Source organism: Strix uralensis, chromosome 19 (assembly GCF_047716275.1).
Source record: "Strix uralensis isolate ZFMK-TIS-50842 chromosome 19, bStrUra1, whole genome shotgun sequence".
Taxonomy (NCBI): domain Eukaryota; kingdom Metazoa; phylum Chordata; class Aves; order Strigiformes; family Strigidae; genus Strix; species Strix uralensis.
The window spans coordinates 3614607-3632383 of record NC_133990.1 but is presented as its reverse complement, the minus strand read 5'-3'; the positions used below and the strand labels follow the sequence as shown (position 1 = coordinate 3632383).

General features: G+C 42.9%; 1 protein-coding gene across 4 annotated transcripts in view; it reads right to left on the bottom strand.

Annotated features, from left to right (window-relative positions):
• Positions 1 to 2552: 2552 nt before the first annotated feature.
• SEC14L1 (SEC14 like lipid binding 1) overlaps positions 2553 to 17777 on the bottom strand; it is a 42981-nt gene continuing 27756 nt past the window's right edge. For all 4 annotated transcript variants that reach the window (XM_074888834.1, XM_074888837.1, XM_074888835.1 and 1 more), the window contains 11 exons: positions 16941 to 17050; positions 16005 to 16194; positions 12972 to 13060; positions 11960 to 12030; positions 10190 to 10361; positions 9737 to 9871; positions 7839 to 7973; positions 7132 to 7383; positions 5938 to 6116; positions 5268 to 5369; positions 2553 to 3117 (listed from right to left, as the gene is read on the bottom strand). In XM_074888834.1, coding sequence (XP_074744935.1) covers positions 3102 to 3117; positions 5268 to 5369; positions 5938 to 6116; positions 7132 to 7383; positions 7839 to 7973; positions 9737 to 9871; positions 10190 to 10361; positions 11960 to 12030; positions 12972 to 13060; positions 16005 to 16194; positions 16941 to 17050 — 1451 coding nt within the window. In that variant the 3' untranslated portion in view covers positions 2553 to 3101. The remainder of the gene's footprint in view (positions 3118 to 5267; positions 5370 to 5937; positions 6117 to 7131; positions 7384 to 7838; positions 7974 to 9736; positions 9872 to 10189; positions 10362 to 11959; positions 12031 to 12971; positions 13061 to 16004; positions 16195 to 16940; positions 17051 to 17777) is intronic.

Here is a 17777-nt window from a genome sequence, read left to right as displayed (position 1 = left end):
AACCAGCAGTGGTCGTAGGGGAGGGAATAAAAGAAAAACAACAAACTAAAAAATCCTGACCTTTTATTTCCCAGTGTCCGAACTCCTTACAACAGCATAAGTCAGTGAAATAAAGTTCTCTCTTCCCTTTCTCAAAAAATGAGACATGGCAAATAAAATAAGTTCTCTCCTCCATTTCCCAAAAAGAGAGACATGGCAATTTTTTTCTTTTTAGAGCTGAATTGTGCTGGATGGTAATGACTGTTGAAAGACAGCCAAAGCCTAACACTTCAGGCTTAGGATTTTTCTCTCCTGGAGGTATTAAGCAGCTCTCGCCCCAGGAAGCAGCTTTCCTGGCTGCTGCAGACTGCGCTGGCCTTGCACCTTCCTCCAAAGCTGCCGGCGCCGCGCAGTCCCTGAGGAGCTGGGAGCAAAGCAGCCGGGGTGCAGGAGGGTGCCAGGCTGGCCCCGGCACACACCGGGTACCCCCAGCACAGCATCGGCACGGCAGCGAGGGCTCTCCGTGCATCCTGCACTGTCTGTCCGCTAGCAGGGATTACAGAAGTCTTTTTTCCATTGTGATTTTAACTTGTCTGCCTACACCAAGCACCAGAATTATCCTGTCCCACAAAGTGATGGGAAGAGCAAATGGTCTTGGCTGCTCCCGCAGGGAAGGGATGTGCTGCTACGTGGGCAGCGACACGGGCAGTGAGCCAGCATCAGCCCTGCTGCAGGAGAGACTTCGAAATGCCAGTTCAGGACCCTCCACCTTGGGTGACTGAGAATTTATGGGCTGGTTGGCACGCTAGATTTGCAAAGGACACCAGGGTCTCACACCTGGAGAACAGGGAGCCCTCAGCTTTGCAGGGAGCAGCAGGGCCTGGCAGGGGAAGGCAGGTGGAAAAAGGGCAGGTGAAATATCTTCCAGGAGTTTTGCTTTGTCTCAAAAAAATCCACGTAAAAACCCTAAAACTAAAATACACGGCTCAACCAGATTAATGCTTTTCCAAGGGGAGATGCATGGCAGAGCAGCCCCGGCTGGCACCCTTATCACCTGCTCAGCTCAGAGGAGGTCTGAGACTCACAGTTTTAGTTGCCATCTCAAGAGAGGAGCATCGGCCAGGAAAGGCAGCTTTCCCCCTGCCTCCCCGGGCACAGCACAGCTGAACAGCCAAAGCCCCCTTCTTGTGCGGTGTCTTTTCAAGGGCTTTTTTATTTAGTAACGTCCAGAGCAGCAGTAAGCCAGTCCATTATAATTATGTGCTGGCATAAAAATATTGGCCACATGTTAAAACTTGAAGTAGGTCAGGCAGCCATCTGGTCTTGCTGACAGACCTCCATGACCATAGTTAAAGATTCTCATTTTAGAAACTTTACAGCTTGGATAAAATCTGAAAGACCAACCATAAATGGATGTTTCAGCCACTGCTCCAACTCCAGGGGTTAGAAAAACCACAGCCTGGCGTTTATTGGATTCTGTTTTAAAAATAGCTAAAGCTTTGTCTACTTCTACTGATAAAAAAAAATCTTAATTCCCCACATGTGATTGTCTCAGCCTCCCATCCAAGAAGGCACCAGTGGTGGGGGCAGCCAAGGAGCCCCCCGCCTCCACCCCATATGGCAGCAAGCACTATCAAACCCCTCAGTGGGCAGCTCTGCATGCTTATTCTTGGATGAGAGAGAATTATTGTACCTTTATATTGTTACATTCCAGTCAAAAAACCCCAACCCTCACAACCCTAACACTGCACAGAGCAGTGCAGCTGAATGTTCACCTGTGAAGAGGCACCCCCCTCCCCAAGCCCCCACGGCTCCCAGGGGAACAGAGCAGCTCTCGCCAAGCCCCACAGCAAGGCAAGGCCTGCAGAGCTCAGAGCGATGGGGAAGACCAGAGTTTAGTGGCAGTTCTTGGGCTCAGAGGGCTGTGCCTGCACCAACACCACTCGGGTTTGCGCAGGAGAGTATGTGCTCAGCCTAGGGCTACAGGCAGCCCCTTATTCTGCCACAAAGCCTATGACAGGGCCACTGGGTAAAAAATAAGCAGCTAGAAAAAGAAAACAGTTATTGCACTGGCTAGTTCAGGTGGGCAGACACATTTGAGCCTGCAGAGGGGCAAATGAGAGACCTTTATCTGTACCCTTGCTGTGCCCCTTTTAGATAATACATGTAACACTGCACAAGGGACGCTGCTGCCATCAGCTCAACTGCTGAGGCTGAAGCTCCCTTTCAACCTGTGATAAAAGAGCATAAAGTCATCATACAACCCATAAACACAACCCTTTCCTTTTTAGGGCTACCTGAAGACTTTTTCAGCCCAGTATTCTACATGTACTGTGGGGAAGAGGGGATTTTGTTCTGCGACAGAAGCTGTTTTCCTTCTAAAACTACATTTCCTCAGACCTTGTTTCTACTCCCCAAGACAGACTGAAACTTCTCCACAGCAGCAGAGAGCTGAGGTGCCTCCTGTGCCCCCTGACAGCAGCACTGCCCCAGAGCAGCTCTGGCAGACTTGAATTCAGCAGATCAAATAACCTGGAAGCTTTCCATCAGATGAATGAAATAGAGGCTGACCCTTTTTTCCAAACAGTTCACATTTATTGATAACAATAAAAAAATCTTTTAAAGACTATCTGTATTTTATTACCAAGAATGAGGTATTATGTATACAAAACATTTACAGAATTTGATATGCAGTTCATGAGTACAGACAGGAAAGTGCAGAAGGACACTGATAACAAGAAAAAAGCCAACAGAAGAGTTATTGGCTGAGAGAAGGAAGAAAAGCAATAAAATCACACAAAGACAGACCAGGGTATGGGAAATTAATTAGACTGCAGTAATCAAGTCATATTGCCACAGCACTTCGCTTAGAGGAGGATTAACTATTGTTTTTCTGGAATTTTATCTCCCCAGCTGTTTGTGCTGTCATGTGCTTTGAGCTTAAAAGATGTGTTAAGATTAACAGCAGGAAAAACCCAAAGTGCCACTTTTGAGCCAGCTCAAGTGAAAAACAAAATATAGATCTTCAGACTTGAAAAGTGACTGCAACTCAAAAAGGTCTACAAAGCCAGACACCTCTGGACAGATGTGGAGTGTTGAATGAAGCAGTTTCTTTACAGTTGTCAGCAAAATCGCCATCTGAGAGAGAGAGAGAGAGAGAGAAAGAAAGGGGACCATCTTCAACCCTTACAGCCTGGTAAATGGACAGAGGCATTTGCAAAGAGCCATGAGTGTCATTCAGTTCACCTCAGGGCCTCCTGCTGCACTAGCTCCCCTGCTCCTGGCAGTACTAGCTGCTGCATGTCGAGAATCAAAGCCCCTCTTCAGCAAGCGGGGTTCCTCCTAGGCTGACAGCTCCTATGAGCAGCCCGAGGGCCGCGGCATGTGGCTGCTGTGCAGACGCTGGGCAAGGAGCTGCTCGACACCAAAGCAGTGGCCTGTCTCACACAACAGCACACTTCGGCAGCCTAAGTGACAGTCTAACCTCCATCTTTGATCTCTAAGTACAAAAACGACAAAACTGACCAGTTTGGTTCAGTTTAAGGAGACTGGCCTCTCAGCACCTCTAAACCTGTTACTAAAACACTTCTTTGTCAGCTGTCTGCCACGCTCCACAGCCACAACTGGTCTGCAGGAGGTGCTCCTAGGCAGAGGTTAGTGTAACCTGCTTCTCAGAAGCTTTGCAGTCATAAAAAAAAAGATTCATACTGAGTTCAGAACCAGCTTTCCTCAGGCAGGGCATCCAGTATCTTAAATGAGTTCCTCTTTGACAGTGCAAGACCTCCACAAGCTCTTCTACCACTTACCCACAACAGTGCTGCCTCCCCAGGACTTATTAGAGCCTGTCCAGCTTCCTCGTAGGGACTGCAGCCCAGCACAGTAGCTCCGTTCTGCCTGGATAGATAGTCTAGCTCTAAGAGGGTAAGGAAGACCAGACAGGGTCTAACTACACAAATCCTGCTATATTTCAGACTGAAATCTTCTCTGCTCCACTGCCAGCTATCATCTGTAGTTGCCTGTTGAGAGCCCTTTGCTCAGCACTTCAGTCTTTTGTGCCTTTTGCTGTGTGTGGGACAGAGGGCTTGAAGTGGAAAAATACCTGAACAGACTTTACCAAAAAGTTCAAGTAGGATTGCTTGGGCCTGGGTAGAAGAGGGACAAAATCCAAAATGGCAGTTTACCACTGGCAGTAGCAATAGTGAAAATGGTTGAGCAGGCACCGCTTAGAGCATCTTCTACTGTATCACTGAGAGTGAAGATCCCTGTGCTCCCTGCCTACATTAAAGCTTCTGCTGCTCAGAACTAAAGCTCTCTATTTCTGACATGCTCAGGGAAGGATAGGAGGCAAGAGGGATTGAAAAGTGCACCGGAAGGATGTAAGCCATACCTCCTCTAGACTGATTTAAGAAGCAAGCTTAAGCTCTGCATAAATTCCTGATAAGAACAGAGTCTCAGTAAAATCAATTCACGTGGAGTGTACTAAGGAAGCGGAGTGAAGCTCCAGCACAGAGCTGGGAACAAATCCTCAGACCGACTCTGGATCAGCCCAACATGACACAGTGAGGGAGAGCCTGCTCTCTGCCTCTCTCTCCGGAGTGCTCCAACCACAAATCCAAGGAAAGAATTAATTGCTTTAACCCACCAAGACCCAGAGCTCAAATTCCCCAAAAATGTGCTCATACAAAAGGTATTAGTGTTTACAGCCTGGCCACAGCTCTGTGGGCGTGCCTTGAAAAAAATGGACTCACAAAGTCAAGTATCCAGCAACTGCTTTTCTTTGTCTCGGACATCACTGAGTGGCAATGGGAGAACAGTTTGCAGCACTGGAAGATCGCAGGGGATTTCTTAAGATGGCAAGGAATGTCCTGACAGGAAACTTGCAGTTGATCTCTAATGCACTATGGAGCATTTTTGGTAGGGTTTTTCTCTTTTTTGCTCTTTTAACATTTACACAGTTAAAAAAAGTTATTCTTAACTGATGCACTGGTTATTTTTCCTTTCAGTGAGAGCCCTTGTGTTCAGTTAGGATTTGTGCAAGCACACTTGCAAAAATATTTATGGCTGAGTTAGGAAAAAGGGTTAAAGTTAAGAGACAAGCTCTTGGATCTAACAAGGACCAAAACCACTAAGTTTAAAATTCAAACAGCTACTTTACTATCTATAAAAGGCTTTTGTGGGGTGGGGGTTTTTTGCACAATTGCCAGTTGAATATGCTGTATTGCAGTCAGCTGCCACAGGCGAGGGTCCAGCCATCTCATCCATTTGCTTTTCATCTGTTGTGGCACTACCTGGAAATCATGGAGCTGGAATGGGACTGGCTAGAAGAGGTGGTGGCAGCACTGAGCTGGGAGAATCCACTGTGGCTTGATTCAAGGCTGGTCATAGATCCCCTGCAATAAAAGACAGTTGTTTTAAGCTTCAGAACATACAAAGATTTTGAATTTTGCTTTGTATCTATTTTATTTGTTTGCACACTGAATAAAAAGCAAGTAATGGTTTTGGTGCAGATACTCAAAAGCTTTTCTGCCTCACCACATAAGATAATGGGGACACCAAGAACCTTCTTGCAAAAAACAGAGGCTGTTCAAAGAGACTGTGAACTAGTTTCAGCCAAGGATATCAACTGGCAGGCAGCTGAACTGACTCAGTTCCATTTTGAGTTCCACCCATCTCTACATGACAACCTGCCAAGCCCAACAACTCACACAATGCTTTCAAAGCAAAGCAAAGTGACCAGTGATGATTACAATGAGATAATCAACCCCTTTTATACATTAGCTGCCCACAGTGCCAGTACTGGTCGAATTTCTTTATTTGGCTTTTTGATTTTTGAGGCCTTAAGAAAACACAAGTCCTCACAATTTACTTGTATTTAAGTGAACTTGACACTGACTTGATCATTTAAGTATCAGAAAGGTTTGACATCAGCTGCCCTTCATGAACCTTGGCCAGACATACCTGAAATCTTCAGATCCTATTACTTCTGTATAGTACATCACTTTACACTTGTGAGAGGAAACCTGTAGAGATGCTAATACATCATCCACACGAGGCAGGTTGGTTGTAGCACAGGCAGGCATGCTGTGAAATTTCCACTGGAGAATATAGAAGCCAGGCCACCTGGTCACGTGTGATCCCTGGAAGCAGCCACAGCAAAAGTTAAAAATTAACCTTGTTAATACAGAGGTTTGTAGGCTTGAAATTTCTTTTCTAAGCTTAGAAAAACTGCCTACATGCCCATAAGACTTTTTCCCAATGCCAATATTTCAGTTCCTCAGCCAACTGGCAGTGCTGGTCAACCCTCCCCACACAGTATGCTTATAAAAGTTACAATAGAACACCAGTGGATCCTCCTGCTTTTTGACAGTGTCAAGGGGTTAGGATTTAAATATACTGAAAGGACAAAGTTCTTGTTTAAAACAATATCAATTTTTTCCATTTATTTTCATTAGCAGTTGTTCTTTGAGACTGAAAAGAGCAGTGAAGGCTCCTGCCTCACAGAAAGAGAAAATGCAGTTCAAGAGGTCACTGCCCATATTTCCAATTAGATGACTTCAGGAGCTCCTTTTTCAAAGGCTGTTCAACTCTTATTTCAAGTCAAAAGGAATAGTAGCAGCAGAGGGTGACTGTAAACATGCTGCGTGTAGTATCAAACTTGGTAAATTAAAGGATAGGTTGCAAATGCCATTAAAAAAACTTGAGGAACCTTGGCCATAAGGACCTCCTTAAGGTGCCTGTTAGAGGGACACACAGCAGCTCAGTCTTAATTTCCAGACTTTTCTCATTACTGAGGTAAGACACTATGATACTCTTCAAACACAGACTGTTTGCTTCAGAAAATAATGGTCAAAGTTAGAGCACAAGGCATGTTTTTCTATTTCTGGATGCACACTTCATTCTAGGTGGCTCCCCTGTATTCCTTGCTGATCAATCTCAGTCACCGTTGGACTGATGCAACCTGCCCTCCCAGCAGATCCCACGTGCACACTCCCCCCGTTCCCTGCAGCTAGGAACAGAAGCTGAAATGTCGGCCCAAAACAAGCAGACAGTCTGGAGCTGAATCACCAGTCAGTCCTCAATGGGTGTGAATGAGGAGATGCAGATTTGGAGCTAGCCTCCATCTGCTCCCACACGAGGACTCAGCAGCCTTACCTGCACACTCTCCCCTTCCTTGCAGATAAGGGGAGACTCCACCATACTGTAATCACGTCCCAACTGCCAGACTTTGTCTATCAACTGGACGTTGTTGCCACCAGGAGATGTAATACTGTGAGCTCCCAGAGAGTCCTTTTTAGGAGGCTGTGGGGCTCTTTTAGAATGAAAGATGTTAAAAACAATGTCGCCCTTGCACACGTCAAAATCCCACGTGATCACAGATGAGGCATCCACAATCTGAATGAGAACCTGAGACAGAAAAGTCATATTAGACATTAGCAATTTGCTCAGTAAAGAAGCTCCTACCAGAAGAGACACAAAGAACAGAGCTTTTCTGTTGCTGGGCTTTGTTTGACTATTGAAAAAGCATTGTAGATAAAGACACTCCATCGGGAGAGAATTTGTATTTTAAACACATGACTTTCAGAAGCTCTCAAGTAGCTTCTGAGAATATTGTTTGTCTCTGCTTAGAAAGTGGTTTTGAATAGAAAGAAAACCAGCAATATTCTCTAAATACCAACAAGGTGATACCGGGAATGGTCACAAACTTCAGCTACTAAAGCATCATTATGCAGCAGAACTACAGAACAAGGTGAAAGCACGGCAACTAAATAATTCAAGTTCTAAACCATTTTCAGACCGAGACACAGAGTCCAGAGCAGAGGGCTAAGATGAAAGAAAAGAAGGGTAGGCTGCAACTGTACCTCATGGGGAGCTCCTTTGAAGACACTTGCAGACTGGTAGATTGTTTCAGTCCAAAGCTTTATGTCTTCATTTTCCAACTCTTCTGCTGTCCGGTAAAGGGACTTGGGAACCAGCCCACCCTCTGGTACTTCACACTAGAAGCATAAACAGCCATTAAAAAGGATCCCATCTACATCCACACCCTGTCATGCTTTCTGCCTGCTAGCTTCAGAAACAAAAACTCACATTCAGCAACTACCCAAAAGAATGAGATATGAACACTGTTTGAAAGCAATTTTATAGCTTGTATATCATACACACATACATTTATTTTACAATGATCTGGTTTAGGTGAGTTTGCAGAATTAGATGCCAGAGGAATAGATCTTGTACCTACACAGCAGCCACCACCACAGAAAATGACTGTGCAAATGCTATGGTTATCACTCATACTGCCCTATACTGAAGAAAGATGTGAGCCATGTAAGAATCCTGAGGAAAGTGGCAATAGTGACTCAGTCTAAAAAAATATATAGCCCCCAGAGACCTGAAAGAACTGGGGTAGCTAAATTTAAGGACAAAGAATGGTGGGGAGATAGAGTAAGTTTCCAAACAGGTAAAAGGATATTGCAGTCAGGAAGGTAACAGTTTTGAAGTTACAACTACCTTGACAGCTCAGTACTGGTGACACAACTTCTCTAAGCAATCTCTTTTTTTAAAAAAGCCTGTAGTAATGAAGTTAGACAACTATCTGATCAGGAATAGGCTCCATGGAAGTGTTTGGGGCAGTAGAAGTGTTTGATAACTGAATTAAAACAGAGACTTGAAAGAATCTTTGAGAAGTCATTTTTGTTCAAATATCCAGAAGTAAAGAAGAGAAAGAGACGCTATCATTGTCTTGTGACCAGCAGGAAGTATTGTAGCAATTTGTTTTCTGCTAACATTCACTTTTGCTTACTTAAGCAGCAGATTTTTCCAGCTTCTCAAGCTCCAAATTAGATAGCACAGACTCTCTCTACTGAAAGCTGCAGCAAAAAGCAGCCCACTGAAGATAAACACATGCTCTACTCTGACACGTCTAACAGTACTTCATTATAATTTCAGGCTGTGTTTGAACAGACCTAGATGAATTTAAGAATGGTACAGAAATTAATCTAGAAAGTGTACAGGGGTTTAAAAAGCAAGCCTGAAATTATATTTTAACACAGCTGAGTTCAGAAAACCACAAAATCATCTAAGTGTTACTGTGACGGAGGCTCCAGAAAATGCCTGAATCGCACTCCCACACCTTAGTCACACCATTGAGCCTGTGTTGTCAAAAACATTACAGAGAAAACAAACCTTACAGTATCACTGAGATGTTAAAATGACAGATTCAATTGACACCCATAGCCTAGGCAGGAAACAGCTATTAAGGCACATAAGGGACTGAGAAATTACAGTATCTTGCAGTAAAACATTTTTTTTGGTTTGTTGTGGGCCGATGCGCATATTGTGCTAGGAGACCTGCCTGTTTGTTAAGCCCTGCTAGCAGACGTGCCACACATTTCCTTGGGCTCCTGTGGTATCGGTTGGTTCTTTTAGGTGTCAGGCTTCTGATTACCTGATGGTGACAGCTCCTGCTCAGTGCTGTGCTACCACATCTGCTTGAACTTGACAGGTAACAGACACTACAGCTTTTAACCATGCTTGGCTATTTTGAGAAGTTATTTGATATTCATGGTAGAGAAGCATTGTACTTCTCTTTTTAAAGTGTATCTAGAAGAAAACACTAAGCCTGGAATCCTACATCATAGTCCCTGCCTCCAAACTACATTAGGAATCATTCTGTGCTTCTAGGCTTCTTCGTTTAGAGGAGTGAAGGGGAAAAATAAAAACCCACAAGTAAGCTGCTATATACACTAGTTCATATTCATACCATGCACTCTCCACCAAGAAAATCAGGGATAATTTCTCTATCGATGTAATCCAGCAGTCCCCCAGGGCCCTGGTAGTCATTTCCAGCATAAATAAGGAATTTCTTTCTAGTGTTGTCATCAATAAATGGACTAACCTACAAACAAAGAAAAAACAGAATAGATCAGGATCCCACATTTTTCTCAAGTCAATTTTGAAGGCATCAGTTTGATCGCATTAAGTGTTACCATCCTTCTTATGCAAAGTTCACACTACAAAGAACTAAATTAACCAACTATGTAAGCAAGTTCTTCGGCAGTGTTTTTTAATCCATTCCACAAATCCTATAAAAGAGATGTTACCAAATGGTAACATTTCCTGCTTATAAAGCCTGATCTCTAAAGTGTTTTTACAAACTACAAGTGTGTAGCAGTGTACTGAGAGCGCTGAGGAATACTTTGAATTACAAACATACCAGTGTCCAAAGAACTGGGAATACTCGAGGTGCTCTTAGGATAAGAAGACGACCTAAAGTCTCAGGGTAATTAGCTTCGACCACCTCAATTATTCTTAGCAATGCTTTGACACCAGGTCTCCATAAATGCCGCATGTTCAAGCCTTCCAGATCTACTAGACAGGTCCACGAGCTGAATTTGAGAAAGATAAAAATGAAAAGTCTCAATAGCATCAAAATTCTCCTTTCTTATGCAAGAGTCCAATGTACTGAAGTGTGCGGACCCCACTGCACGTTTCAGTTTCTTCTGTTTTACACTACCTGTAGACACTGGAGTTTAAGGTCCTTAGAACAGAAATGTCTTAAGAGTGTGCCAAGCACAGTTACAGAGGTCGTGCAACAATCACTTTGCACATCACACATATTCCCCGCTCCCTGCAGCATGCCAACTCCAGGTGAAGCTTAACACGAAGCCAAAAAAGATCCTGTCAACAGCCAGCCCAAACGTTAAACCATTGCTTTTACTGGGAAATCAAGTCGCCACGCTGCTGCTATGAAGCAATTTAACATTCACGGTGCAGATTTCCTACTAACACTGTACAGCAACAGTGCCATTACATGTCAAAGCTAATTCTGTTGTCAAGTCTCAGGGAGGGAAGCTTTTCCTATAGGAAGAGGTATGTTCTTAATACTAAATACTGAGCTTCAGCATATGCTTTGGTTACTTTCCAAGTTCAGGACTCGCCCTGGGCACTAATTCAAGATTTACAGCTGTGCTGCACCAGCTAGCATCCATTAAATTATGCATAAGGCTTCTATGAAACAGCAAACACTTCTTTGTTTCACTTTGAATGTTTAATATGTAGTGCTTTAGGACTACTTCTAGAAATGAAGATCCAGTAGGCAGCACAACTTCAGTTACACACATGGATTTGACCTCCCACTGACAGCTAGGACAGCAAGTTCTTTAACAGGGAAAAGATAAGCAGACATACCATGCAACCCCCAACCTTTACAGATTAAGGGAAGGAGTCAGAAACTGAAAAAAGTTCAAGAAACACTGTTTCTTTTCAGGGCCAGTACTGCATTCATTCCACACTCTTAAATCTATTTTGCAGTTAACACTTTCATAAGTGACCCCTACAATGACTTAAAGATGGGATGGCAAACCATTTCTGACTGAACTTCACACGAAGTCATGCCAGTACTTGGAAAACTAGACCCCAGGTTTCATAGGAGCCTCATGACCTCACCTTGGATCAAGAGTTAAGTAACTGCTTATAATGAATGGAGAATGCACACGAGAACTGAGTGTAATGAGCCTTGGTATGGACTATGGATGAACAACTGACATGAAAACAATACCTGAAGCTACTGGAAAGGTTATCCATGATATTATCATGGCCTGATTTTTTTGGCAGCCTGTACCAATGTCTGCCTATAAAATCCCTCAGAAACAAAAAGGGGAGTTAGGCTGCATTGCTTTGCAGACATCCAACAGTAGAAGCATAACACGCCCCATGCAGGACCATTATGAGCACGACACCAACACTGCTGGAGCAGGTGGTGTGTTTCCCCTCAGGCTTGACCATGCAGATGCACTCCAGTGGTAACTGGGGAGGCTCTCTGTTAACTGCCACTGTGCCTGTATCTGCACGCGAGACGCTGCCTGCCCTTTGCTTGTTCCATTTAATAAACTTTGCTCAGCCACACCACACTGCCTGATGTTCCCCCCCACACACCGTGAAACCAGATAATTCCCAAAGAGCAAGTCCGCTGGTTGTGTTTTACCTTATTGGCCTGCCAAATACTTTCGTATTCTCCTCACATCGCCTCAGCCCTTCTTCATTTATTGAAAGAACCTGTACAAGAAAACATGTTGTTTAGAGAAGACAGTCTTAAACTGAGTAGATGGGATAAAGAAAAAAAATGTTTATATCCAAAGACTAATTAAAGCTACAAGCTCAAACCAGCATAATTTTTTTTTTCCAAAGAATGAACTAGAAATCACTGCAAGATCAACCAGTGGGGTAAATGTTGAAAAATAAACATGCCTTTTATAAAAGCAGTAAAATGTAAACAAGATCCTCAGGAAGACTGATGCCCAGGAGTGATACAGACAAGAAGTCTCCCTACACTTCTGCCCCTTCAGTATTGATTTCTTATTTACTCAAAAATTAAAGCCCTTAAGTCAAAGAAAGTAATCTTGAAACAGAACTAGGGCAAACACACACAATTTAGTATGTGGCTGGAAATGCCACTGGAATAGAAAAAGTAAAATCCAGCCCCTGCTTCTAGTGGTTGCTATGGCCATGACTGTCATTACTAGGAGTCAAAAAAATGATTGCATTTCTGCCAGTTTTCTGCTTGGAAACTGAGCAAATCCACAACACACAGTCTAAGTCATGCCTTTAGAGAAGGCAAAATTACAGGCAAGTATTTTTTCTTTAAAAATAAATTATTCTTATTCTTTGAATACGGGCTTGACAAAATCTGAACATGGCATTTTGTCTTCTGTACAAATGCAGAGACTTGAAGCACTGTACAAACTGCAGAAGAATCTGTGAAAATGCTAACCAATAACCACAGGGGCTGCCAAGAACTACGCCTTTCCGCCATCAGTTTGCAGTTGGAAAGAATGCAGAAGATCAGCTACCAGGAGCTTTCAGATGTATTCAAACCAAAAACAGACGGCCAGAGAGTACATCAAAATATCCAGAGTGATGAATGTTCTGGCAGAGGAGGAAATATCTAAATGAAAATATCACATTGTTAGCAACTTGTTGGCTCCAAAAATACTTACGTATCGAAGCAAGGCCTCTTCCCCAAGAGCTCGCACTAAGCCTTTGGTATCCATCTGTCCCAATCTCAGCACATACAGCGGGCGACCATCTGAATAACGAGAACAAATATATCAACATAACCCTTAGTTTTACAGCAATAAATAATTTGAGTGAGCTAGTTTTATGCTAAAAATTCAAATGGAAACAAGCCATAGTCACTTCAAACTTTGTTGTACAGCTGGAAGAGGGAGAACCTGGAGCAGATGTCAATATAAACTTTACCCTGTCCAGTTACACCAAAGGATCGCCTGTAAATGAACTGCAAAACTTTAATGGACATCTTGATGCAAAAATACCTCCCTTATCTGCAAGGAAAGCTCAAAGGATTTCAAGCACATCAGTACACACGAGATCTCAGTACACAAGACGCAGGACTGATTAGCTTCCAGGACAGCCAAGATACAGGAAAAGCTTCAGTCCATTAGCGTACCCAAGAGCTGCAATGAAGGCAGTCAGCCTTGTATCACACGTGATGCAATACTGCTCTGGATAGCTTACAGCAACCTTTTTGGAAAAGTAGTTACACCGAGTTCTGAGAATTAATGAAACAAAGTGTTAATCCAGAGACTTGCTTTCTGCAGTATTTGCTGAAGTCACACCTTTCAGCTATGTCATTACATATTATGCGGAACTGGCACAGAGCCTCACTTATGCAGGTTAAGCCTGGTGAGAACAGACTCTGTTCCAGAGATCAGCTTCAAATGGACCCTCTGCATTCAAAGCCCTGCCTTCTCATGGTCATCTTGCTGCAGACTTGGGCATCCTGATACTGTCCAGGATACAAAGGCATTAAGCTTAACTGCATTGGCTGAATTTGACAACCAAAGCTTGCATTTCTGGCTCTTCATAATAGGAGCTAGTTGTCTGAAACAACTTCCATCCTCCTCCTCAAGCTGTGATGCATTTTTTAAGCTTTGCTCCATCTATTCTAGTACACAAGCCAAATAATCACCAACTTATAAAACTGAATATGCTAGGACACAAAAAAAATAAAAAAAAAAGCTTTCTACATGAAAATCTCCCTGAAGCCCTATTGTCTGTTTAGCGTCACTTCCCTCCAACAACTGCAAAGAGAGGTATCAAATTATCACTAAGTCCTTTGGGACACAAGGAAGGAAACTGTCAAAATATGCTATTAAAAAAACCCAAAACTGCAGAGTCAAGGCAATTTTTTTATTTGGCAAAGACACTACCATGAAAAAACACAGTATTTTGTATTTTATCATGTGGTCTAAAATAAAATGTTATTTTAACATCAGCACACGCTTATCATGGAATGTACTGTTTAGCTTTTGAAACACTAAACAAAAAGTGCCAGTGCTATTAAGTTTCATAGCAGGTCTCCCTCCCTCACAGATGCACATGTAACCAAAACCCAACTAACAGCTTACTAACCCTGGTCCACCCGAAGGACACGTGAAGGAGTCTCAACTGACAGTGCTGTATTATCACAGTATATTTTATATTCCATTAGAGCTTTGTGGTTTAAAAAAACATTTGATTGAAGCATTCCTGTCAAAATAAAAGCCACTCAGATGTATAGAAAACTGTGCTAATTACAAGCCAAAACAAAAACTTTTATTCTTTTGTACTAATAGCTCATTCTAGACAACAGGCTTCACCACTGCTGCCTTTGCTTTAGTGCTAAAAGCTATACAGAATTCAGCTAGCTTAAGTTTGGCACATATAGCATATGTAGGAGGAAAAGAGCAATAGTAGAAAAGAGGGTTTAAAAAAAGAACTTACCACTGTAAAATTTTAAATTATAGAGAATTGCTCAGTTTTGAAATTCTCTTTCCATTACTGACAAGCCCATGCTTTACTTGTGGGCATGCTGCAAAAGAGATCAAAGGAACTGGAGGGGAAGGGAGGGGGGCATGAAGTTCACCACAAGAAGAACTTCTCAGAAAAACATTAAACCACCCTTTGATGCATTCTGTACCTTTCTACTCACTGTCAGGACTCAGTTATGTGCTATTGACAGAGGAAGTCTTTGCAAAGTAAGGACAAGGAACTGACAGAAAGGGAGAACTTATTCACAGGTCTTTTCCCCTACAATCTTTACAAGCATACTCTCATTTTTCATTTTCTCAGTTTGAGGTCTGTCAAACCCAAAGCAGCAGGGGAGACCCATTCAAGCTCTTCAGCTTTACAGTGATTAAACTTCTGCTGTGCCCTCCCTATCTCCCGGCCACTACTGCTGACAGCATCCTGTCCTGTTTCATATGCTTCTTGTAACAGGAAAAGCTAGCAGAAACAATGGTGCCTAGTGGGGAAAAGACTAAATCAGAACACAGCTCCCAGTAAGAGATCATTTCCTTATCTGAAGAGCCCAGCTTGCCTCAAGCAACAAATTCCAAAACGGTTCATTTCTACATGTGTATTAGCAACAAGATCAGTGCACGATAAAGCAAGCGGAGGGATAGGGGCCTGTGTGAGGCACAGTCGTCCATGTTTTAAAGATCTGGCCGTGCCTTACCATATAAAGGGAATTCAGCCAAAGCTTCTTCCTGTCTTAAATAAACCTGCTCTCTTTGATGTTTTTGCAACATCCCACTTCTCATCATTAAGCTGATTGTAATGCCAAATAAGTATTAATTTATGCCATCAGCAGACTTATACAACATTAGAAATAACTTGATTAGAAAGGTATACTTATTTACAAACATCTGTAATCACTGAGAGTACTCAGCATTTGCATAACACCGTTCTTAGCATCTCAGAGTACTACAAAAGTGCAATTAACTTTTTTTAAGCTACCAGCAAAGCAGAGCTCTCTAAAGAGTTAAATATATCGGTATTAGAAAGATTAGGACCTAAGAGTCTGCCTCCACCAACTAAGGAGTTGGCAACATCAATTGAAATGCATTTAGTATGTAACAACTGAGAAGTTCCAACTATCCTTCCAGTCAACTCTGGTTAAGAGAGGGACAGCTATCACCCTTAATTCAGAACGTAAACAGGCTGCTCAGTATGCACCCTACAGAACATACCTTTGTCATGGTGATGCCAGCCTCCTGCATAGTAATCTTGGAGCACTTGAGGAGGGTTCCAGGTGTCTAGAATATAGTCTACCTGGTGCTGCTTACGCCATGTCAGCGACTGGCAAAGGATCTCTCTTGCTTTATCGATGTTGAAGTCCCGCGCACGCAGGAATCTTAAGATGTGCTCATCCTTTGGGATCTATTAAAAATACAACGCCAATTTTGTATTCAAGGTTTGAAACCAGAACAAAAAAACAAACAACAGAAGCTGAAAAATGTGCAGACCTGCACCAGTGCAGGAGGATGGTATCTAACGGTGGAAGTTACTCAAGCGAATCAGTCTTTGTTTGCAAAACATAAGCCCTGTCAGGTACTGCAGCTACCTTCATAACATAGTGTCATCAACTTGAATGTAATCATTTACACCTGTATGACCATACTAAGTCAGTCCAATTTAAATGAATCTAGGGATGAAACACAGACTGTATGTTATTGTTAAGTAAAAGGAAGTTGAGACATCCATGCAAATCACAAGCCACTGGAAACCCCCCTGCTATCAGTGATTTAACTGACCACACTGCTTCCCTTTCAGTACTGCACTTAGGGACATAGATTTGAGAATATGATGTCTGGCCAAACCAAACAAATGTAAAAATAAGGTTACTGTAGAACCAGGCAGACTTACAAAACTGATGTTACTCCCCTGTGCTGGTTTACTGACATTGAGAGGCAGTGCTAATGATTTAAGCACCTCAGCAGGCAAAGTCAGCTGGACAGCCACAATGAACTACTCCTATTGCCACTGTATAGACTTAGTTTAGGTTTTGATCGTGGAAGGCCACTTAACAGGTACAGCTACAGGAGGTGTGGCATGATGTTTCATCAGGCCCACCTTGTATCTCACACGTTCTGAGACAGCGCCACAAGAGATCAGCAGTAACTTACTTTGCCTTTGTGCGTCTCCTGGAGCCACTGTCTCAGCCGAATGAGGCAGCTTTCCTGCATTGGTGTCAAGTCACCCAGATACCGCTTGATGTAGTCTGCATCTAGCTTGTCTGAAAGGAGATGGACATGTGATTAGAGTGGTCCTGAACTGACCTAGTCAAAGTAGCAAGTGATCTTATATGCTGATATCTGAAGCAGAGAAGCAGGTGCTGTGAGTTCTGTGCCATCAGAATTGAATAAAGTTTCTTTGAATCAATGAAGAGATGAGCAAGGCAACATACACAGTCATCTTAATGGTAAACCAAGAAGATTAATTCTCCTTCTGCAACTAAAAAAAGGAGTAAAACCAAATATTTCTAGAAGCATTTTGCCAGTATATTCAGATTTGTCAATTCACGGCACCAGAAGGTTTGCTTCTTCTGGAAATACTAAAGAGAAGCTTTGATCTAAATCTCCCAGTGCAAGAATTTTCCCAAATTCCCTTATTAACAGGGGAAGGAAGATACAACAGAAGACCAGGGAAGCTTCAGCCCTTTCCTCCCCTTATTCCTATAGTGATACCCATCCCTGAATTTCAGAGCAAGTAGGTGGCCATTCATTTGCAACCTAATGAATAGCAAAGTAAAGAGTTTTTCCACTCATATCTGATCTTTGTTTACTAGAAAGATCAGCCCGTAACAGCTATCCAAGCTATCCCACACATTACTGCTTTGCAAGCCTGCACTTTAACATTGTATGTTACCAAAAAAAGAGCCAATGTGAAGGTTTTCAGCTGCCTGTGAGAAGCAGCACAGTGCTGCGAGCCTCTACAGTACAAAGAATCCCACTAAAACAAGT